Genomic DNA, 24,842 nt, shown 5'->3' on the forward strand with positions numbered 1-24,842 from the left:
TATATGAGCTATTCACCGTTCAAGCAGACAGAAATACAGCCGGTGTGGCGGGTTTTGCATCATATGACGTGTCATTCCCGCTGTATTTCTGCATTCTTGAACGGGAATCGTTTCTATTAACGAGTCAAACGAGGAGGATACACTGCTTTCCCGGGAACAAGCCCAAATCCCGGGAATTTGCTTGAATAAAAGACGCAGGAAAAGAGGCCGCAGGTCAGGCTGCTTTGTGAGAATCCATAGGCGAGCGAGTAAACTCCCACTGCCATCCGTTCTACTCGCTAACATGCAATTGTTGGAAAATAAAATTGATGACCTACGATTTTCCTACCAATGGGACATTAACTGTAATATCTTATGTTTCACCGAGTCGTGGTTGAATGACGACACGGATAATATAGAGCTGGCGGGATTTTCCATGCACTGGCAGAACAGAGAATAAGCTACATCTGACGAGGAGTGGGGGTGTGTATCTTTTTGTCAATAACAGCTGGTGCACGATGTCTAATATTATTGCTCTGCGGAGGTAGAGTACCTTATGATAAGCTGTAGACAACACTATCTACCAAGAGAGCTCTCATCTGTATTACTCATCTGTATTACTCGTAGTCATTTATTCGTATCACCACAGACCGATGCTGGCACTAAGACCACACTCAACCAACTCTATAAGGCCATAAGCAAACAAGAAAATGCTCACCCAGAAGCGGCGCTCCTAGTGGCCGGGGACTTTAAGGCAGGCAAACTTAAATCAGTTATACCAAATTTTTACCAGCATGTCACATGTGCAACCAGAGGAGAAAAAAAAAGTCTGGTCATGGTTCACATCAACAGCATCCTCCCGGATACCCTAGACCCACTCCAATTCGCATACTGCCCCAACAGATCCACAGATGACGCAATCTCAATCGCACTCCACACTGCCTTTTCCCACCTTGACAAAAGGAACACCTATGTGAGAATGCTGTTCATTGACTACAGCTCAGCGTTCAACACCATAGTGCCCACGAAGCTCATCACTAAGCTAAGGACCCTGGGACTAAACACCTCCCTCTGCAACTGGATCCTGGACTTCCTGGCAGGCCTCCCCAGATGGTATGGGTAGGCAACAACACGTCTGCCACGCTGAACCTCAACACGGGGGCCCCTCAGCGGCGTGTACTTAGTCCCCTCCTGTACTCCCTGTTCACCCACGACTGCGTGGCCAAACACGACTCCAACACCATCATTAAGTTTGCTGACAACACAACAGTGGTAGGCCTGATCACCGACAATGACGAGACAACCTATAGGGAGGTCAGAGAACTGGCAGTGTGGTGCCAGGACAACAACCGCTCCCTCAATGTGAGCAAGACAAAGGAGCTGATTGTGGACTACAGAAATAAAGGTGGGCCAAACAGGCACCCATTAACATTTACGGGGCTGTAGTGGAGCGGGTCGAGAGTTTCAAGTTCCTTGTTGTCCACATTACCAACAAACTAGAATGGTCCAAACATACCAAGACAGTTGTGAAGAGGGCACGACAACACCTTTTCCCCCTCAGGAGAATGAAAAGATTTGGCATGGGTCCCTAGATCCTCAAAGTTCTACAGCTGCACCATCGAGAGCATCCTGACCGGTTGCGTCACCGCCTGGTATATGGCAACTGCTCGGCATCTGATCGTAAGGCGCTACAGAGTGTAGTGCGTTCGGCCCAGTACATCACTGGGGCCAAGCTTCCTGCCATCCAGGACCTATATACAGTGGGGCAAAAAAGTATTTAGTCAGCCACCGATTGTGCAAGTTCTACCACTTAAAAAGATGAGAGAGACCTGTAATTTTCATAATAGGCACACTTCAACTATGACAGACAAAATGAGAAAAAAAATCCAGAATATCACATTGTAGGATTTTTTATGAATTTATTTGAAAATAAGTATTTGGTCACCTACAAACAAGAAAGATTTCTGGCTCTCACAGACCTGTGACTTCTTCTTTTAAGAGGCTCCTCTGTCCTCCACTCATTACCTGTATTAATGGCACCTGTTTGAACTTGTTATCAGTATAAAAGACACCTGTCCACAACCTCAAACAGTCACACTCCAAACTCCACTATGGCCAAGACCAAAGAGCTGTCAAAGGACACCAGAAACAAAATTGTAGACCTGCACCAGGCTGGGAAGACTGAATCTGCAATAGGTAAGCAGCTTGGTTTGAAGAAATCAACTGTGGGAGCAATTATTAGGAAATGGAAGACATACAAGACCACTGATAATCTCCCTCGATCTGGGGCTCCACGCAAGATCTCACCCGTGGGGTCAAAATGATCACAAAATCCCAGAACCACACGGGGGGACCTAGTGAATGACCTGCAGAGAGCTGGGACCAAAGTAACAAAGCCTACCATCAGCAAGGGCATTGAAGATGAAGCGTGGCTGGGTCTTTCAGCATGACAATGATCCCAAACACACCGCCCAGGCAACAAAGGAGTGGCTTCGTAAGAAGCATTTCAAGGTCCTGGAGTGGCCTAGCCAGTCTCCAGATCTCAACCCCATAGAAAATCTTTGGAGGGAGTTGAATGTCCGTGTTGCCCAGCAACAGCCCCAAAACATCACTGCTCTAGAGGAGATCTGCATGGAGGAATGGGCCAAAATACCAGCAAGTGTGTGAAAACCTTGTGCAGACTTGACCTCTGTCATTGCCAACAAAGGGTATATAACAAAGTATTGAGATAAACGTTTGTTATTGACCAAATACTTATTTTCCACCATAATTTGCAAATAAATTCATTAAAAATCCTACAATGTGATTTTTTTCTAATTTTGTCTGTCATAGTTGAAGTGTACCTATGATGAAAATTACAGGCCTCTCTCATCTTTTTAAGTGGTAGAACTTGCACAATTGGTGGCTGACTAAATACTTCTTTGCCCCACTGTAATAGGCTGTGTGTCAGAGGAAAGTCCATAAAATTGTCGGACTCCAGTCACCCAAGTCATAGACTTTTCTCTGCTAGCGCACGGCAAGCGGTACCGGAGCTCCAGGTCTAGGACCAAAAGGCTCCTTAACAGCTTCAAATCAACACCAGACTATTTACATTGACACCCTCCCTCCATTTGTTTTGTACACTGCTGTTACTCGCTGTTTATTATTTATGTATAGTCACTCCAACCTACATGTACAAATTACCTCAACTAACCTGTGCCCCCACACACCAACTCGGTATCGGTACCCCCTGTATATAGCCTCGTTATTGTTATGGTACAAAGTTTGATTTGATTTGAATAGCTCTGATACACATTCTCTATCTCGCTCTCTCTCTCTCATAAATGGGGAAATTCTTCAGTGCAAAACTGTTCATGGACTGAGCAAGCAGGAATAGGCTGTGAAACCACAACCCCATTGAGAGGAGGGAAAAACTTCTTAACTGTGTGTGTAAACTAAGTGTGCGCTTATAAAAGCAAAGTGTGTGTGCATAAAAGACACACATTATGAGAATATTTCTTATATAGTTCCCTTTCTCTTATTTTTCATGTGATTCCTCCAATGTGGCGGCGGGAATCACAGCCTCCTTTTGTCCATCACGGAGCCCACCCAGCCGCAGGGCAGCAAGTCCCCAGCCTACGAGGCCATTCAGCCCCCTTCTGTGACCCCCGAAGAGGGGGACCAGGAGAAGACGGAGCATGGGGGCATCAAAAGGGTCTGCTTCATGGTGACGGAAGAGGACCAAGAGGACTCGGGCCAAGACACCATGAGCTACAGGGACTCCTACAGGTAAGATAAGAAAGACTTAAGACAAGATATAATGGTGACTGGTTTCAGGAAACTAGGTGAATGTTGTGCGTCACTACTTCACAGTAGAGCCATTTGAATGTAAACTTTTTGTGTGTTTGGCAGAAACGCCTTCTGGAACATGTGAACATTCATGTGCCGTATGCTGTCTGTAAATAGGAATAACATTGTTACATTACAAACCTCCCTGCTCTTGGTGGTTGAATGTGCTTGAAGTTCACCTTAAGGAATTGTTACATATAATTGTATGTGTGGGGTGCAGAGATGGGGTAGTCATTCAAAAATCATGTTAACTACTATTATTGCACACATAGTTCATGCAACTTATTATGTGATTTGTTAAAGTTATTACTCCTGAACTTATTCATGCTTGCCCAAAACAAAGGGGTGGAATTCTTATTCACTGTAGACATTTCAGCTTTTCATTTTTATAAATTTGTGAAAGTCCACTTTGATATTAAGGGATATTGTGTGTAGATTAGAGGCACAACATTTCAATGTAATCCATTTTTAATTCAGGCTGTAACACAACAAAATGTGATTTGTTTCAGGAAACTAGGTGTACGCCGCGGGTCACTACTTCATAGGAGAGCCATTTGAATGTAAACTTTACAAAAAAATGTGTTTTTTTTAAATCAGAAATGCCTTCTGGAACATGTGAGCTTTTATGTGCCTTAATAACAAACATGTATGCCATTTATGAATATAATTGTTAAATTACGAGCCTAGTTGGTTTAGCCACAGAAAAAGTCAGCAACCCTCCCGCTAGCCATGATTGCCTGAGATAATGAGTGGGCTTGACATGCCGAGAGATCGAGTTTTGAAATCAGTATGATAGCTAAGGAGATGGAGAAAACGCCTGTCTCCGGATTACATCTTCAAACTAAGGCCAACCATGGCATCCGTGACAGAGAGTGAGAAGTGTTCATCCATGTATACGGGTAAGATTAGCTAGCTACATTCAGATATTACATGTTTCTAATTTTGTCAGAAAGTTGTTTTCATTTCAAGTTAAAGTGTACTATTAGCTAGCTAGCTAACGTTAGCTGGCTGGCTCGCTACCTAACGTTACGTGTATAATCTTTGTCTTAATATTATTTGTATCTGAGGCATCAGTCTAGTTTGTCTCTCAGACAGTCAGTCTCTTCACATCTGGAGAGGGTAGGCTGCTTCAAACCTACCATGAGGTGCGACTAAATTTGGAACCCTCTCCCAGAGAGCATGTGTGTGTGCGCAAGAGTGCCTGTGTATGCGGAGGAGATAATCAAGGCCAAACTCCCGTGTGTTTTACGTAAGGGTTGGCACTTCAGTCCCAGCTCGACGGGAATGATCCAGCATCCCATTGGCAGACCCATTAAGATGCACACAGTTTATAGGGCAGGCAATAATAGAGACAACACCCCGACTCACAAACAACTCACTAAGCTTAGTGTCTTCCTGTGGTTTCCAGTTCACAGTGTGGGCCAATTAGTTTTTGAGCCAAGCTGGATGATTATAGTAAAACAAGAGTAATTGTTTAAGTGCGATGCACGATGACAATGCTACTTCTGGCTCCTTAATCCTCAAAGCACACAGAGATGTTCACAACAGTAGGGCTGCCTATTAAAATGCATTGAAAATGTAGGGATAATTAGAGAACTATTGAGCATTAACTCTTTTGGGATATTCATCTCATATGTATATGTATATACTGTACTGTACTCTATCATCTACTGCATCTTTATGTAATACATGTATCACTAGCCACTTTAACTATGCCACTTTGTTTACATACTCATCTCATATGTATATACTGTACTCGATACCATCTACTGTATCTTGCCTATGCCGCTCTGTACCATCATTCATTCATATATCTTTATGCACATATTCTTTATCCCCCTACACTTGTGTGTATAAGACAGTAGTTTTGGAATTGTTAGTTAGATTACTTGTTGGTTATTACTGCATTGTCGGAACTAGAAGCACAAGCATTTTGCTACACTCGCATTAACATCTGCATGTGACAAATAAAATTTGATTTGATTTGATAGGGGGCAGCATTTTCACTTTTGGATCAATAGCGTGCCCAGATTGAACTGCCTCCTACTCTGTCCCATTATTATTAGTATTGGATAGAAAACACTTTCTAAAACTGTTTGAATGGTGTCTGTGAGTATAACAGAACTCATATGGCAGGTGAAAACCTGAGAAAATCCAACCAGGGAGTGGGGACATCTGAGGTTTGTAGTTTTTCAAAGCTTGGCCTACCGAATACAGTGTCTATGGAGTCAAGTTGTACTTCCTACGGCTTCCACTAGATGTCAACCGTCTTTAGAAACTTGAATGAGGATTCTACTATAAAGGAGGGGCTCATGAGACCTGTTTGAGTCAGTGGTCTGGCATAGTGCCTTGGTCTCATGACGCGCGCTCCCGACAGAGTTACCTCTCGTTCCAGTGCTTTTCTTCAGACAAAGGAATTCTCTGGTTGGAACATCATTGATGTTTTATGTTAAAAACATCCTAAAGATGGTTTCCATACATCGTGTGACATGTTTCTAAAGGACTGTAATGGAACTTTTCAAGTTTTTGTCTGGACTGCCTGCGCCTCATGAAGATGGATTACTGGGCTGAACACGTTAACAACAAGTGGCTAAATGTTGGACTTTATGCAACTTTATGGAACAAATCAGTCATTTATTGTCGAACTGGGATTCCTGGGAGTGCCTTCTGATGAAGATCATCAAAGGTAAGTGAATATTTATGGTGTTATTTCTAGCTTCTGTCGACTCCAAAATGGCGGATATTTCTCTGGCGGGATTGGGCTCTGAGCGCCGTTCTCAGATTATGCTTTTTCCGTAAAGTTTTTTTGATATCTGGCACAGCGGTTGCATTAAGGAGAAGTCTATCTTTAATTCTGTGAATAACAGTTGTATCTTTTCGCTAGCGGAACGCCTGCCATAGAAAGGTTAAAGGGATGGTTAAGCAAATGTACATATTTGTTTCCTTACCTTAAAAACAGTCTATGGACAAGGAGTGACAGCAATCCAAACGTTGGTTTTGTTAAACTAGCCACTGCCAAATGGAAACATATCTAAATGTAATTTTTCCTGAACTGTCCCTTTAAGGCAAATACTTTGGTGTTGTGGAGGCATGTGATTTTCTTTCATGTTTGAGTATAATTTGACTTCAACTTTTCTGGTATCTATTATTTTAACAATCTTCTGTGGGACATTGGTCACACCTTACGACATTATAGTGGAATGCATTTTAGTCATGCCAATGAAGTAAGTTGATGTTTGTAAGAAGCATTTGACTACTGCTCGCTCTTCCTATAATTACAAGACAAACTCCACATTTGACCTTGTGTTTTTTCCTGTAGGGAAAGAATGTACTCTGGGTTTGTTTTTCAACCGTTTCTGACTATCTCTCTCGCTCTCTGTGTTTTCAGTGAATGTAACAGTAACAGGGATTCCGTCTTGTCATACACAAGTGTACGTAGCAACAGCTCTTACCTGGGGAGTGATGAGATGGGTTCAGGTAAGAAACAGTTAATAAAGTAACGACTAGACAAAGATGTTCATACCCCTGTAGGATAAAAAATATCACGTTGGTTTGCCTTATGTGGAAAAATGTACACAATGTCCCTTCCATCTATCTCTCTCTCTCTCTCTCAGGTGATGAGCTGCCCTGTGACATGAGCATTCCCTCTGACAAGCAGGACAAGCTGCACGGCTGTTTGGAGCACCTTTTCAACCAGGTGCTCCATCTTTACCACAATACAACTTTTACCATTACCTCTGTAATCAGTCAGTAGCAATGAGGTTCTCAATCTTCTCACTCTGTTTTGTAATAAACTGTGTTCACGTGTGTAGTGAATATACTGTTCTGCACTAATATTATGCATACACATGTACACACACACACACCTTTTCCATTAGCCCTCAGAAACATCATGTTAATAGTAATCAGTCTGGTCTACATCTGTAGTGCATTGCCTTGTTGTGCTATCTCTCTATTCTCCTCTTTGTCATCCTGTCTTTCTTGCCCTTTCTCTCCACACACACACAGACGTGTGTTCCTCCTTGCATCTACTCTTACCGATATCACATGCCCTTTGACCTCTCCCATACTCCCCGAGGGACACCACCATTTTGGCTCCCGTCGATTTCCTGGGCCCTAGTTTCCTGTTGCTGAGAGACTATGGCCAGTCTCTGTGTGTTGAGGTCTGACTGGTTGTGACTATCATCTGCAGGTGGACTCCATCAACAGCCTGCTCAAAGGGCCCGTCATGACCAAGGCCTGCGAGGAGACCAAGCACTTTCACCCTGACCACACTAAGCCAGGTAGCAGCTACGTTTTGTGTGTGTAAGACATGTCTGAGTATGTTTGTTTAGAGTTTGTCAGGGTTCACTGAGAATGTGTGTGTATAGATGTGTTTAACTAAAGAATTCTCATAACATTTATATTGGTAATTAACCAAATCATTGAAACCCCCTGTTTCCGGAGCAGAGTTCCGTTACACTGAAGACTGGATGGTGCACTGTCACATCATCCACAAGAACATCCAGGAGGACCCTTGGAACCTGCCCAGCTCAATTAAGTCACTGGTGGAGAGCATGCAACGATTTGTGGATGGTCAGTAAAACACACACACGTGTAACAAATGCACACACCGCAGAAACCCACATGTAACACACCCATCACGCAAACAAACACAGACACACACACATAGACACCGCAGAAACACATGTGGATCACTCCGGTAATAAAATCCTCCTTGTTCTGTAGATGGGAAGAACCAGGTGCTTCTGGCTCTGCTCAAATGTACAGGTAAGCCTTGTGTCATATTTAGATGATTGATTGTCTTACTTCTCTGAGGGACCAGACAGAGGCAGTATTTATGTCAGTGTTTTGGGTTGAGAGTAATAACGGTTGTCAAAATCCTGTCAACCGTCCATCTCATGTACCCTCTTTCACTCTTTCTTTTACCCTTCCCTCCTCTCTCTTTCACCCTTCCCTCCTCTCTCTTTCATTGTCTGTCACTGTCATATCCTCTTTCTTTTGCAATTACCCCTCCCTTACCTCTCTTTCTCCAACCTATCTCCCACCTCTTTCCATTATATTCCTCTCTCTCAACCCCACCCCTCCACCTGTCTAATGATTTGCATAGTCCCCTGCCTTCCATATGGTTTGTATGTTGCTGTTTTTGAAATGTCCTGTGAAGAGTGTATATGTGAAAAGCGACAAGTATTTACCCCTCTCTTCCACTCCTGTCGGCCCCAGACACGGCTCTGCAGCTGCAGCGGGACGTGATCTTCTGCCAGAGTGCGGTGAGCGCTGTGTGCACACTGGCCGAGCAGCTCCTGGCGGCACTGCGGGCGCACTTCAACAACGCTGGCGAGTACGAGGAAGACTGCAAGGACACGAGCCGTAAGTGGCTGGAGCAGGCGGCCGCCATCGGCGTGCTGCTCAACTTCCAGACAACGCTGGCACCCCACGTGGTAAGAGCCGGTACTGTGGTGGAAGAATATCTGGATACATTGAAGAATAGCCAAATACTGTTAAAAATAACCAAATACTGTAAAAGAACACGCATCAGAATGAATAGGCTCTGATTATTAAGAGAACACGTTAAACATTAATGCTGTATGATTTATTTCCCTTTCGACTCAGCAGACCGGAGTCAAATACTTAACTTGAGCTTGATTTAGTTTGACCAGTAAGTATTTTGTTTAGACATGTAGCTAGCTAGCTAAACATTGAACCATAATCCAACTCATAACGTTACTACCATGCATGAATCTGCAGGTAGCTAAAGCTAACCAACTAGGTTCAATGTTAGCCTAAAGTTAGCTAGCTAGCTATCACTAGCAATGCAAATGGCTTTCTGAGATACTAATGATATTACTATACAGGTCATACACGTAATGTTAGCTGGCGAGCCAGCCAGCTAACGTTAGCTAGCTAGCTAGCTAGCTAACAGTAGGCTTTAACTTGCAATGAAAACAACTTTCTGACTAAATTTAAAATGTATAATATCTGAAAATGAAGCAAGCTAGACTATCTTACCCATGTACATGGATGAACACTTCTCCCTCTCTGTCATGGATGCCATGGTTGCCCTTAGTTTGAAGATGTAATCCGGAGGCAGGAGTTTTATACAACAAGTGTTGTATGTGTTCCCTTTTTGATTTTCTCCACATATTTGCAAACAAACGCCAGATTTTTCTCCATCTCCTTAGATATCATACTCATACTATTTCCACAGAGCATTCCACAGATGTCAAAACTCCATCAACTTCTTCTGTTACAAGAACACTGTTGATCGCTGTTTTCATTGTCTGGGATCAATGAAAATGTTTTTTTTACCTAAATCAGGAATTTTCTCATTGTCTGATTTATTTTCAGAGTCAGCATGGCATGATCGTCCTCCAGAAAGTGGAGAGCATTAGCAACACTTTTGCAGTACTTTGTGATTATTATTTTTTTATGCCGTGTTTGAAAGGATTACCTACACATACTGAGCAGCTCATGTTATTGACAGCTGCTCATGCATGCTACCAATCCAAACTCATATCTCGGCATGTCCATCCCATCCATTATCTCAGCCAATCATGGCTAGCAGGAAGGCCCTGCCTATTTTTGTAGCTAAACCAACTAGGCTCGTAATTTAACCATTTGATTTATAGATGGCATAGAAGTTTGTTATTAACGCACATGAACATTCACATGTTCCAGAAGGCATTTCTGTCAAAAAACACATTTTGATAAAAATATATGTTTGTGTTCAAATGCCTCTCCTGTGAAGTAGTGACGTGTGACATATGCCTAGTTTCCTGAAACGAGTCACATATTCAGTATTAGCCTCGGAATATGAGTGCTAATCTAGATCAGGTCCCTTCGGTCCATATAATCTTATTCATTTTGATCTAAAAGGCTAAACTGATTCAAGCTCCGCACTCCTACTCTGAGACGCTTTCTGAATATGGTCCCTGGCCTGTTAGCTGAGCTTTGTGTCTTCTCTCTGATGTGTAGAAGGAGGAGAGGACAATGCTGGAGGATACCCAGGCAGCCCTGTTGGACCTGGACAAAGTCACCGTGTTCTTCCGCCAGCTGGAAGATGAATGCCTGGTTGTAAGTAAGTAGACCCTTTCCCATAGCAATGGTGGCCAGTTTAAAGAGTTGTGACTTGTGTTTACGCATGGTGGAGGAAGACACACACGACATGTGCATCCCCAACATGTCCCTTTTCACTAACTGTAATATGGTTAGCTGAGATTGCTGTGTTAAGCACATCAGATGCATTTCCCATTTACGGGGAGAAAGCCACGGATAAAATTGGGAGGTACTATTCTAGGTTACTGCTCAACAGTAAGCATAACACACACACATAATACAAAATACCTCTTTGGAAAATGGGCCCAGTTCAGCAGTATGGCGCGGTCTAGCTAACTAGCACCAGCACATCGTAGCGGCCGTTGCTTAGGCAGACAGTTTGTGGAGGCGATAAGCTCATCTGACAGTAATGATTTGATAAAAGCCTGTTCAGTAACCCCCCTGAACTCTCGTAGAGCCATTTGTAAACATTATGAAGGCGGAGGTCTAAAACCCAATCCCAAAGGATTACAGGTGGATGGTCTTCAGAAGATCTGCTAACCTCACAGGAGTTGTGTTGTTCCTAGGGATGATTAAGTAATATATTTATCTGTTGCAGAGTTTACTACACTGAATACCGATATTGTCATATGCAACATAGTAATAGCTATGAACAAGTTTACACAAAGTAACCAATAGTGCTGTATTTGAGGAAAATGTACTTACTATGACTGTGATGTGGTTGTCTCACCTAGCTTAAGATGGCTACTCTAACTGTAAGTTGCTCTATGTAGAAGTGTCTGCTAAATGACTCAAATGTAAATGTATGGCCAATAAGGACAATCAGTAAGCCAATGGGTAATTGAAGGGAAAAAGCCCCATAACTAACCTGTGAAATGTGAAAGCTCAGCGGATTTCTGTGAAGCGTGTGGGTTTTTTCCCCCAGACACGCCGGTGTGTTACCACGTGGAGGGCACCCGGCAGGCCCTGAGGGTCACCATGTACCTGGACAGCTGCCACTTCAGTGAGCTCCCCACGCGCCTGCAGAATGGGGGCAGCCTCAAACTGCACACTGTACTCTTCACCAGCGGTGAGTAGGAAGAGAACAGCCCACTAGACTAAAATTTTGCTGAACTCCGTCGAGTCAATTTGAATTATCATCAAATCAAAGTTAGCTGAATTCAATTGAGTTGATTTGAATTATCATCAAAACAAAGTTGGCTGAATTAGAGCCCAGGCGGTGGTCATCAAAACCTCATTGAATCACAGTTTAATGAATTGAATTGGAGTCGAGTCAAATGGCATTGGATTGAATTTTATGAAATGCACTAGAGGCACCTTCAGGAAATATGTTGCAGGTCCATAGATAGACTTTCAAAACCTATTCCCTAATATTCCCTAATACTATAATACATACTAAATGAGAATGTACTATATAGGGAATAGGTTGTCTACACTGACCATGTGTGGGACCCAAATGGCTCCCTATTTAGTGGCCAAAAGGAATGTATTATTTAGGGAGTAGGGTGCCATTTGGGATGCAGGCCACGTGTCTATAATAATCAAGTTCAACAGCGGTCTTTTACTCAGTGTCTCTAAATCCCTTTCTCCTTACTGATTAGATCAGGGGTTCTTAAACTTTTTCAGCCTGGGACCCCCAAATGAGAAGTTATGTTTTTCCTGGGACCCAAGCTTAGGAAAACATGCAACTATACATAAATATCGCTACATTTCATTGCCGTTATGCCTAAAACAAATGCAATATAGACAACAACAAATAACAATGAAATTAAGTATCCATATAAATATCTACAGTTGAAGTCGGAAGTTTACATACACTTTTGTTGGAGTCATTAAAACTAGTTTTACAATCACTCCACAAATTTCTTGTTAACAAACTATAGTTTTGCCAAGTCGGTTAGGACATCTACTTTGTGCATGACACAAGTAATTTTTCCAACAATTGTTTACAGACACATTATTTAACTTATAAATCACTGTATCACAATTCCAGTGGGTCAGAAGTTTACATACACTAAGTTAACTGTGCCTTTAAACAGCTTGGAAAATTCCAGAAAATGATGTCATGGCTTTAGAAGCTTCTGATAGGCTAATTGACATAATTTGAGTCAATTGGAGGTGTACCTGTGGATGTTTTTCGAGGCCTACCTAAACTCAGTGCCTTTTTGCTTGATATCATGGGAAAATCAAAAATAAATCAGCCAAGACCTCAGGAAAATAAGTTGTAGACCTCCACAAGTCTGGTTCATCCTTGGGAGCAATTTCCAAACACCTGAAAGTACCGCATTCATCTGTACAAACAATAGTACGCAAGTATAAACACCATGGGACCACGCAGCCATCATACCGCTCAGGAAGGAGACGCGTTCTGTCTCCTAGAGATGAACGTACGTTGCTGTGAAAAGTGCAAATCAATCCCAGAACAGCAGCAAAGGACCTTGTGAAGATGCTGGAGAATCATAAAACACGGGACGAGATGTTAAAAACTGTCCATTGTGCCAATAGATGGAATGCACTCACATGAGATTTGCCGTGATGTTGACAGAGTGGTATGGGAGGTTTATTTCTTAGACTGGGTTAAGATGTCAATTTTGGGACACATCCTCAGTAGTGTGCCTTCGAATCAGTGGGTGTTTCGTCCTTTAATCACTAAACACCCTCATCAAAGGTGGCCAGCTAAAGGGTGATCAAGCCTTAGCTTGTGTCCCATGCCCAATTAAGATGTTCCACAAGGAAATAGGTACAGAATTATCTATATCCACAGTAAAGCGAGTCCTATATCGACCTGAAAGGCCGCTCAGCAAGGAAGAAGTCACTGCTCCAAAACGGCCATAAAAAGCCAGACTACGGTTTGCAACTGCACATGGGGACAAAGATCGTACTTTTTGGAGAAATGTCTTCTGGTCTGATGAAACAAGTATAGAACTGTTTGGCCATAATGACCATCGTTATGTTTGGAGGAAAAAGGGGGGCGCTTGCAAGCCGAAGAACACCATCCCAAACGTGAAGCACAGAGGTGGCAGCATCATGTTGTGGGGGTGCTTTGCTGCAGGAGGGACTGGTGCACAAAATAAAAGGCATCATGAGGATGTACAATTATGTAGATATATTGAAGCAACATCTCAAGACATCAGTCAAGAAGTTAAAGCTTGGTCGCAAATGGGTCTTCCAAATGCACAATGACCCCAAGCATACTTCAAGTTGTGGCAAAATGGCTTAACCTCTAGCGTCGAGCAATCCCGTATCCGGGAGCGTAATTATAGCCTCAAGCTCATTACCATAACGCAACGTTAACTATTCATGAAAATCGCAAATGAAATGAAAGAAATATATTCACTCACAAGCTTAGCCTTTTGTTAACAACACTGTCATCTCAAAATATGCTTTTCAACCATAGCTACACAAGCATTTGTGTAAGAGTATTGATAGCTAGCATAGCATTAAGCCTAGCATTCAGCAGGCAACATTTTTACAAAAACAAGAAAAGCATTCAAATCAAATCATTTACCTTTGAAGAACTTCGGATGTTTTCAATGAGGAGACTCTCAGTTAGATAGCAAATGTTCAGTTTTTCCAAAAAGATTTGTGTAGGAGAAATCTTGTGTAGGAGAAATCGCTCCGTTTTGTTCATCACGTTTGGCTAAGAAAAAAATCAGAAAATGCAGTCTTTACAACGCCAAACTTTTTACCAAATTAACTCCATAATATCGACAGAAACATTGCAAACGTTGTTTAGAATCAATCCTCAAGGTGTTTTTCACATATCTATTCGATGATAAATCATTCGTGGCAGCTGTGTTTCTCCTCGAAGCAAACAAAAAATACACGCAGCTGGAGATTACGCAATAATTGCAACGGAGGACACCAAGCGGCCACCTGGTAGATGTAGTCTCTTAAGGTCAATCTTCCAATGATTTGCCTACAAATACGTCACAATGCTGTCGACACCTTGGGGAAACGACAGAAAGTCTAAGCTCATTCGTGACCCATACACAGCCATATAAGGAGACATTGGAACACAGCACATTCAAAATCTGGGGCACTTCCTGTATGAAATTTCATCTTGGTTTCACCTGTAGCATTAGTTCTGTGGCACTCACAGACAATATCTTTGCAGTTTTGGAAACGTGAGTGTGTTTTCTTTCCAAAGCTGTCAATTATATGCATAGTCGAGCATCTTTTCGTGACAAAATATCTTGTTTAAAACGGGAACGTTTTTTTATCCATAAATTAAAAGAACGCCCCCTATATCCAAGAAGTTAAGGACAACAAAGTCAAGGTATTGGAGTGGCCATCACAAAGACCTGACCTCAATACTATAGAAAATTTGTGGGCAGAACTGAAAAGGCGTGTGCAAGCAAGGAGGCCTACAAACCTGATTTAGTTACACCAGCTCTGTCAGGAGGAATGGGCCAAAATTCACCCAACTTATTGTGGGAAGCTTGTGGAAGGCTACCCAAAACGTTTGACCCAAGTTAAACAATTTAAAGGCAATGCTACCAAATACTAATTGAGTGTATGTAAACTTCTGACCCACTGGGAATGTGATGAAAGAAATAAAAGCTGAAATATCTCTCTACTATTATTCTTACATTCTTAAAATAAAGTGGTGATCCTAACTGACCTAAGAGAGGGAATTTTTACTAGGATTAAATGTCAGGAATTGTGAAAAATTGAGTTCAAATATATTTGGCTAAGGTGTATGTAAACTTCCGACTTCAACTGTATGAATGTTTATTTTCCCCCATTAAAACACTCTTACATATCTGTCTAGGTTGGATCTGTTGCTATTAAAATACAATAAATAATTGTAATTCTGAACTGGAATAAACAGATTGATTACATCACACAGATGTAGACCAGAAAACACACACAGTCCTAATGAGAGCAGGTCTATTCTGGCCTCTGTTTCAAGGTCATGCTCAGCCTTGAAACTGTTCCTGTACTTGTTTTTTAAGTACGTCAGAGTTGAGAACCCTGACTCACATAGGTATGTGGTGCCAAACTGGACCAGAACATCTACTGCTTTCTCAGTCAGGCAGTAGACCGCTTCTAGCTGTAGATGAACAACTCAGAACTGTGAGTCGATTTACCTCAAAAAGCATCTTGCTTCAATCAGTTTATTCCAGTTCAGAATAACAATTATTATTGTATTTTAACAGAAGCAGTTCCAACCTAGTTTTCAACAATAATTTATACAGTAAGATGTACATTAGGCCTGGTCATTTCTACAGTAAGATGTACAATAGGCCTGGTCATTTCTACAGTAAGATGTACAGTAGGCCTGGTCATTTCTACAGTAAGATGTACAGTAGGCCTGGTCATTTCTACAGTAAGATGTACTATTACTTAGGGTTGCACCATCAGTAGCTAGCTTGCTTTGGCAAATGTTAGCTATTATCTGTTGTTTGAAAGAGAAATTCACATCTACCACTATGAGAGTTAGTTAGTTCGTACTCCCTTATTACTGCTGATCGTCACCGGTTAAAAAATGACAACAGTGCCTTGCTAGCTGACTTACTTTTCCACTGTTGAAGCACTGTTTCCTGAAGCATGCTGCCCTGTTCTGAAAGACCTCCCTGGGTTTACCATCATGCTGTGGATGTTTGGTCAGGACCTGTCCTTTTATTAATTTCTTCTTTATGCAAGTCTCATTACTAAGCACTTCCACACACAAAACACCATTGTGGGGGCTCCTCATTATAAGGTTGTAATTTAAGAGAGAGAAACTCATCGCTGTATATGCGTTTCATGACAATTGAGCTCAGTCAGAACTTGTGGGTAGCATGAGTCCATTTGATGACAGCGGGGAGTGGAAATGACAAGTCAGTGGCTGACAGCGGATCATCTGTTGCCTGAACGACAGCGCTGCATCGTGTGTGTTGCAGGTCGCGGGTTAGATGCTTACATGTAATGTTCTAGTTACAATGCAAGCATGAAAGTTCCTATAGTCACAAACAAAATACTAATGTTGGGGTATTTTTTATGTAATTGCCATTTACGGTGTCATAACTACCATTTGAATAACGTACTATGACGTAAAACCAGGAAATGTATTCTGTGCCTACTTATCTACTTCCTCTTCGCTATTATTTCACTGCATTGTCCTTTCGACCTTTGTTGAGTCCATATAAATGGCTGGAATTATGCTGGATTCTCTGTGCTAGGGAACCATTCATTTTCTATCCACGTGTGCCAATTGGGACAGTAACCCTACAGGGAGGCTCACATTGTTCAGTGGCTGCAAAGCACAAGCCTGTAATGTAATACTATTCTGCAGTCGGAGACCTAGACAACTAGGTCTAAATTGGGTGTCGTCGCCACCTACAGGCCACTCGTATTGATTACAGTTTTGTGTTCAGCGGTCTTATTCAGCTGTCAGAGTATAAACTTGTACATTTTATCCAATATAAAATAATATTAGCAATGTGTCTGTCTGTCTAGGTGCATGTATGTACTGTATATTTATGTGTCTTCCTATCGTGTGTGTGCTTTTCTGTGTATGTATCTGTGTTTGCCTGCCTGAAAGACTATGTGCTTGCCTGCATGTACTGCATTTTTACTGTGTTATATCTGTTCCTGGGTCAGCCCTGGAGAGGCCAGAGGGAGTGTCCGAGCAGGCCTACGTGTCCATAGAAGAGTTCCAGCAACGCACCAACGCCGTCGCACTGGAAAGGGTCAAAGCCTACTACCGAAAACTCAGGTAGCAACCCACGCACTTTCTATTGTGTTATACAGTATGTGTTGTACTTCCCACTGTGTTGTACTACCCACTGTGTTGTATTACCCACTGTGTTGTAGTACCCACTGTGTTGTATTACCCACTGTGTTGTACTACCCACTGTGTTGTAGTACCCACTGTGTTGTAGTACCCACTGTGTTGTAGTACCCACTGTGTTGTAGTACCCACTGTGTTGTAGTACCCACTGTGTTGTACTACCCACTGTGTTGTGTTGTACTACCCACTGTGTTGTACTACCCACTGTGTTGTACTACCCACTGTGTTGTAGTACCCACTGTGTTGTAGTACCCACTGTGTTGTAGTACCCACTGTGTTGTATTACCCACTGTGTTGTAGTACCCACTGTGTTGTAGTACCCACTGTGTTGTAGTACCCACTGTGTTGTAGTACCCACTGTGTTGTAGTACCCACTGTGTTGTAGTACCCACTGTGTTGTAGTACCCACTGTGTTGTAGTACCCACTGTGTTGTACTACCCACTGTGTTGTAGTACCCACTGTGTTGTACTACCCACTGTGTTGTACTACCCACTGTGTTGTACTACCCACTGTGTTGTACTACCCACTGTGTTGTAGTACCCACTGTGTTGTAGTACCCACTGTGTTGTAGTACCCACTGTGTTGTACTACCCACTGTGTTGTAGTACCCACTGTGTTGTAGTACCCACTGTGTTGTAGTACCCACTGTGTTGTAGTACCCACTGTGTTGTAGTACCCACTGTGTTGTAGTACCCACTGTGTTGTAGTACCCACTGTGTTGTACTTACCCACTGTGTTGTAGTACCCACTCTGTTGTAGTACCCACTGTGTTGTAGTACCCACTGTGTTGTAGTACCCACTGTGTTGTAGTACCCACTGTGTTGTATTACCCACTGTGTTGTACTACCCACTGTGTTGTAGTACCCACTGTGTTGTAGTACCCACTGTGTTGTACTTCCCACTGTGTTGTACTTACCCACTGTGTTGTACTACCCACTGTGTTGTACTACCCACTGTGTTGTACTACCCACTGTGTTGTACTACCCACTGTGTTGTAGTACCCACTGTGTTGTAGTACCCACTGTGTTGTAGTTCCCACTGTGTTGTAGTACCCACTGTGTTGTACTACCCACTGTGTTGTATTACCCACTGTGTTGTATTACCCACTGTGTTGTACTACCCACTGTGTTGTAGTACCCACTGTGTTGTAGTACCCACTGTGTTGTACTTCCCACTGTGTTGTACTTCCCACTGTGTTGTACTACCCACTGTGTTGTACTACCCACTGTGTTGTACTACCCACTGTGTTGTACTACCCACTGTGTTGTAGTACCCACTGTGTTGTAGTACCCACTGTGTTGTAGTACCCACTGTGTTGTAGTACCCACTGTGTTGTACTACCCACTGTGTTGTAGTACCCACTGTGTTGTAGTACCCACTGTGTTGTAGTACCCACTGTGTTGTAGTACCCACTGTGTTGTACTTCCCACTGTGTTGTAGTACCCACTGTGTTGTACTTCCCACTGTGTTGTACTACCCACTGTTGTATTACCCACTGTGTTGTACTTCCCACTGTGTTGTACTTCCCACTGTGTTGTACTTCCCACTGTGTTGTAGTACCCACTGTGTTGTAGTACCCACTGTGTTGTAGTACCCACTGTGTTGTAGTACCCACTGTGTTGTACTTCCCACTGTGTTGTATTACCCACTGTGTTGTAGTACCCACTGTGTTGTAGTACCCACTGTGTTGTACTACCCACTGTGTTGTAGTACCCACTGTGTTGTACTTCCCACTGTGTTGTACTTACCCACTGTGTTGTAGTACCCACTGTGTTGTATTACCCACTGTGTTGTAGTACCCACTGTGTTGTACTACCCACTGTGTTGTATTACCCACTGTGTTGTAGTACCCACTGTGTTGTAGTACCCACTGTGTTGTAGTACCCACTGTGTTGTATTACCCACTGTGTTGTAGTACCCACTGTGTTGTACTACCCACTGTGTTGTAGTACCCACTGTGTTGTACTACCCACTGTGTTGTAGTACCCACTGTTGTAGTACCCACTGTGTTGTAGTACCCACTGTGTTGTACTTCCCACTGTGTTGTACTTCCCACTGTGTTGTAGTACCCACTGTGTTGTAGTACCCACTGTGTTGTACTTCCCACTGTGTTGTAGTACCCACTGTGTTGTACTTCCCACTGTGTTGTACTACCCACTGTTGTATTACCCACTGTGTTGTAGTACCCACTGTGTTGTACTTCCCACTGTGTTGTAGTACCCACTGTGTTGTAGTACCCACTGTGTTGTAGTACCCACTGTGTTGTAGTACCCACTGTGTTGTAGTACCCACTGTGTAGTACCCACTGTGTTGTACTTCCCACTGTGTTGTACTACCCACTGTGTTGTAGTACCCACTGTGTTGTAGTACCCACTGTGTTGTAGTACCCACTGTGTTGTATTACCCACTGTGTTGTACTACCCACTGTGTTGTAGTACCCACTGTGTTGTATTACCCACTGTGTTGTACTACCCACTGTGTTGTACTACCCACTGTGTTGTACTACCCACTGTTGTACTACCCACTGTGTTGTATTACCCACTGTGTTGTATTACCCACTGTGTTGTACTACCCACTGTGTTGTACTACCCACTGTGTTGTACTACCCACTGTGTTGTACTACCCACTGTGTTGTAGTACCCACTGTGTTGTAGTACCCACTGTGTTATTACCCACTGTGTTGTATTACCCACTGTGTTGTACTACCCACTGTGTTGTAGTACCCACTGTGTTGTAGTACCCACTGTGTTGTAGTTCCCACTGTGTTGTACTTCCCACTGTGTTGTAGTACCCACTGTGTTGTAGTACCCACTGTGTTGTAGTACCCACTGTGTTGTAGTACCCACTGTGTTGTACTACCCACTGTGTTGTACTTCCCACTGTGTTGTACTTCCCACTGTGTTGTAGTACCCACTGTGTTGTATTACCCACTGTGTTGTATTACCCACTGTGTTGTAGTACCCACTGTGTTGTACTACCCACTGTGTTGTATTACCCACTGTGTTGTACTACCCACTGTGTTGTAGTACCCACTGTGTTGTAGTACCCACTGTGTTGTAGTACCCACTGTGTTGTAGTACCCACTGTGTTGTACTACCCACTGTGTTGTAGTACCCACTGTGTTGTATTACCCACTGTGTTGTACTACCCACTGTGTTGTAGTACCCACTGTGTTGTAGTACCCACTGTGTTGTAGTACCCACTGTGTTGTATTACCCACTGTGTTGTAGTACCCACTGTGTTGTACTTCCCACTGTGTTGTACTTCCCACTGTGTTGTACTTCCCACTTGCATAAAGGGGTATTCTTTTGCTGATTAGTTTGACTACTGTATTAGCTTTAGAAGGTGGATGACGTTTGTTGATGTGAAGTTTTTACAGGAAATAGAGAAAATTGAGAATATCAATGGATTCATTAATTGTTCAATAGCAGTCATATTGAATGATGACTTGAGCAAAGCTCTTAACCCTAATTGCTCCTGGGTCCCCATCGAAAATGGTAGACCCTGGCCATGACCACACTCTCCGAGGGTTTTTCAGGGAGAGTGAGATATGCAAAACACACATTTCTAATTCATACATGTGTATTAACAAACACTTGTACATGTGTGAAATAGGGCAAATATAATAACGACAACTGTTATTATTATTAATTATTATAACCCTTTACTATGTTCTTACAGGGCTTTTTACCTGGAGAAGTCAAATCTTCCCACCGACTCCAACACCACAGCTAAGAAGATAGACCAGGTAAACAGAAATCAAAACTACTCTTTGTTTACAAACAAGCTCAGGGGCAGTAGGTTTGACCGGAAAGGAAAGTTGGAGTACTTTATTTTAATAGTCTTTACCCCTAAATCCCCTGTCTTCTGTCCCCCCCCCACCCTCCTACCCAGCTCCTCAGACCCCTCAACACTCTGGACGACCTGTGTCGTCTGATGCAGTCATATGTCAACGTGCATCCCAATGCCGCAGGCCACCCCTCTGGCGTCAGCGTCCTGTGTGTGTCCTCCGAGCTGTGCAACCGCCTGGGCGCCTGCCATATCACCATGTGTGCTACTGGCATGCAAAGGTCCGTCATATGACCTTGAAAGTGATGTGATAGTACTGCCAGTTAGCGTCAGCTGGAGCAAACACTCATGCACATCTATGTGTTGCTATGTCAGGTGTAGTACTTAGACATGCACTACGTACAGTATGCCTTACCCCTTTAAAACAGTGTATTTTCAACTCCTTGCCATTAGGTAATCATAACACAGTCAAAACACCTTTGACCTGCTGAATTGTGACCTTTGTGTTGAGCAGGTGCACCCTGAGCGTGACCCTTGATCAGGCTATGATCCTGGCGCGGAACCACGGCCTCATGCCCCGCTGCATCATGCAGACCATGGACATCATGCGCAAACAGGTGCCCTAACTACACCCTTTTTACATGCCTAGCAACAGATTTAAGTTCTGGGTCATATTCATTAGGGTACACCGTAGCAAAACATTTAGCGAAGGTGCCTAATGAATACAGCCCACATCTCTCTCTATCCCCTTGCTAATCTTTAACGACCAGTGGCTCAAAAATGGAAACGGAATATGAAAGGAAGCAACTTCCACCTACTGTATAACATAGCATTACTTAAAAAGTACTTTACTGACAAACAATAATCTACTGTACTTTGAACGTGGGCTGAATTCTAAGACATTCACTACATTCATTCACTAGCTGAATTCTAAGACATTCACTACATACTGTACAGTACCATCAGGACAACGATGCAGTGAGATGGGTGAATGTAGTCTTTCCCCGATAGGTGTGGGTCGCTCTCAACCTAAAGACATTAGGTAGAAATATAACTTTGAGTACACTTTCTGAGCAGCAAATTTGGGTACCGTAGCTGCAACCCTGTGGGCACTTGTCAGTCTAAATATGTAAACATTGTGTAACCCTCTCTTCTCTCTGATAGGGCACCAGGGTAGAGATCTCGGCTAAAAACCTCAAAGTGATGGACCAGATGCCGCCCGCAGCCCCAAGGTATAGACAATAGGAATGAGTTCAATCTCAAGCCTTGTTCACATTGCCAGGTTGAAGTGACTCGAATCCAATTTCTTTGCATGTCTGATTCAAATCTGTTAATTTTTCTGTAGTCTGAACAGTCAAAAAGCACATGGAATCGGATATTTCAAGCCACATTTCAAACCACCGTAGTAGGTGGTATGAATGGTCAAATCTGATTTGTTTGCCCTCAAGTGGTTTTTAGACTGTTATTTTGCATATCTTAGCTTGCTTGCTACTCTGTTGACAGTTTGACAAGTACATATGGTAGCTAACCAGTTTGTTAATTGTTCACAAACAAATGAGTGAATATTTTAGAAAGCTAAACAGTTACCTAGCTAGCGAAGTAACTGCTGTTAATAGGCAAAAAGGACTTGTTTTGAAAGTTGGATCATCTTGTCCTTTGAGGCTTTGAAAGTGTTCTTCCACTATGATTTTGAACATTGAAGGTAACTGGGAAATGTCCATGGCAGGCATTGTTGTCACCTTCGCCTACTACATAACTTCTGAGTGATAGCAAGCACGAGCACCAATCAACCTACACCATTACACACACACCTGTCATTACTATGACAACTAGCGTAGCCATGTCAGGACTGCTGGTCACTTGTAACTTGCTGTTTGGACAGTCAGTATTCCAAAACAGATTTGCAAAACAAAATTGATTTGAGCATTAAGGCCTGCAGTGTGAACAAGGCTTTAGTTACACATTACTAGCCTGGGTTCAAATCCTTTCATGCTGTGGGATTCTGCAAGATGGCACAAACACATCTGGAACCAGGCTACACAAATATCAGATCTTCAAATAATGTTCAACCATTTTTACTTCCCACAGGCTCTTCAAGTTGTGTCTGCCACCCGAAGACGGAGATCTATAAGAGACTAAGCATCGCTGTGTTTTTATTCCGCTCTGCTCATTTATTTAGCCAAGATGGTCCACTCAGTAACAATTGTCAGTGTTTTCCAGGGAGTCCTGGGTTCCATAGAATCAATAAAAACATATACAGCATACCCATTGGCATACATACAAAAGCACATCAAAAATCACAGCATGCACAGAAGCACACACATCATACGCGGTAGCATACATACAAAACAATGCTCACATTACAGCTATGTGTACTGCTCTTTTGAAGGCGGACATGCTAGCTAGCTGTCGTGTGGATCACTCAAGCTTGTTCCAGAGCAATGGTCCAAAGAACGGCAGACTGCCTTGAAAGGCCATATTTTTCGCTAATGGTTGTGCCAGTAGATGTGGGTCCCATTGGTCAGAGGCTTTGACTGCTGCTCTGTATTCAGGCAGTCTGTGCTGTGTGTCGTTGAAAACAGTCACTGGGGTGTTGTAATGGATCATGACTGTCAGTGGTTCGATTGCAGCTTTTTTCAGAAGAAACTCTGTTTTTACGTGTTCCCTCTGTGAATGCCCGGTCATGATACCAGCAGCCCTGTTGATGATACGCTGTAGCCGGTTAAGACCTGACTTATTGTCCTGATGTAGGGTGGGAAGCGATACTGTGGCACAGTAGTCCAGGTGAGTTGTTATGGTGTGGTAAATTGTCAGAATGATGTCCTTGGAAACAAAGTCCCTTGCTCTTTTTAGCCAGACAGTAGTTTCCCTGTGACCAGGCTGGCGTGTTCAGTCCAGTGTAGGTGTCGGTCCAACTTCATCCCCACGTACTTTATGGAGTTTACGTGTTTTGTACATCTGTTATTGTGGTACTTTTGCCTGTGTATCTCAGCTTTTGTGGGTTGCCAAACTGCATTGCCTTGGTTTTCTGAGGGTGTAGGGAGAGCTTGTTGTCAGCAAACCAAGCTGCTGCCCTCTTGATGTCGTTTGACACTGACTCCTCACTCTCCCATGTGGTATTTGCTGAGTAGTAAAGGACTGCGTAATCTGCATATACAGTACATTCTGAAAGTATTCAGACCCCTTGACCTTATTCTAAAATGGATTAAATATTTTTTGCCTCATCAATCTACATACCCCATAATGAAAAAGCAAAGGTTTTTTTAGACATGTTTGAAAATGTATCAAAAACATACCTTATTGACATAAGTATTCAGACCCTTTGCTATGAGACTCAAAATTGAGCTCAGGTGCATCCTGTTTCCATTGACAATCCTTGAGATGTTTTCTTGATTGGGTAAGTAACCTGTG

The 24,842-nt window shown here is 42.9% G+C and overlaps 1 protein-coding gene across 2 annotated transcripts in view; it reads left to right on the forward strand.

The window, feature by feature from the left end:
• Nucleotides 1–23,769, forward strand: part of LOC112221585 (phosphatidylinositol 3,4,5-trisphosphate-dependent Rac exchanger 1 protein) — a 135,755-nt gene extending 111,986 nt beyond the window's left edge. The window contains exons 26-40 of one of the 2 annotated variants that reach the window (XM_024383734.2): nucleotides 3,541–3,747; nucleotides 7,196–7,284; nucleotides 7,422–7,504; nucleotides 8,000–8,090; nucleotides 8,257–8,382; nucleotides 8,536–8,577; nucleotides 9,031–9,248; nucleotides 10,783–10,885; nucleotides 11,789–11,932; nucleotides 17,452–17,566; nucleotides 21,324–21,390; nucleotides 21,537–21,712; nucleotides 21,946–22,048; nucleotides 22,596–22,663; nucleotides 23,520–23,769. In XM_024383734.2, coding sequence (XP_024239502.1) covers nucleotides 3,541–3,747; nucleotides 7,196–7,284; nucleotides 7,422–7,504; nucleotides 8,000–8,090; nucleotides 8,257–8,382; nucleotides 8,536–8,577; nucleotides 9,031–9,248; nucleotides 10,783–10,885; nucleotides 11,789–11,932; nucleotides 17,452–17,566; nucleotides 21,324–21,390; nucleotides 21,537–21,712; nucleotides 21,946–22,048; nucleotides 22,596–22,663; nucleotides 23,520–23,562 — 1,675 coding nt within the window. In that variant the 3' untranslated portion in view covers nucleotides 23,563–23,769. Of the gene's footprint in view, nucleotides 1–3,540; nucleotides 3,748–7,195; nucleotides 7,285–7,421; nucleotides 7,505–7,999; nucleotides 8,091–8,256; nucleotides 8,383–8,535; nucleotides 8,578–9,030; nucleotides 9,249–10,782; nucleotides 10,886–11,788; nucleotides 11,933–17,451; nucleotides 17,567–21,323; nucleotides 21,391–21,536; nucleotides 21,713–21,945; nucleotides 22,049–22,595; nucleotides 22,664–23,519 lie in introns of those variants that run through there. The other variant, XR_006079618.1, reaches the window with a different exon arrangement.
• Nucleotides 23,770–24,842: the final 1,073 nt, after the last annotated feature.

Source organism: Oncorhynchus tshawytscha, linkage group LG22 (assembly GCF_018296145.1).
Source record: "Oncorhynchus tshawytscha isolate Ot180627B linkage group LG22, Otsh_v2.0, whole genome shotgun sequence".
Taxonomy (NCBI): Eukaryota; Metazoa; Chordata; class Actinopteri; order Salmoniformes; family Salmonidae; genus Oncorhynchus; species Oncorhynchus tshawytscha.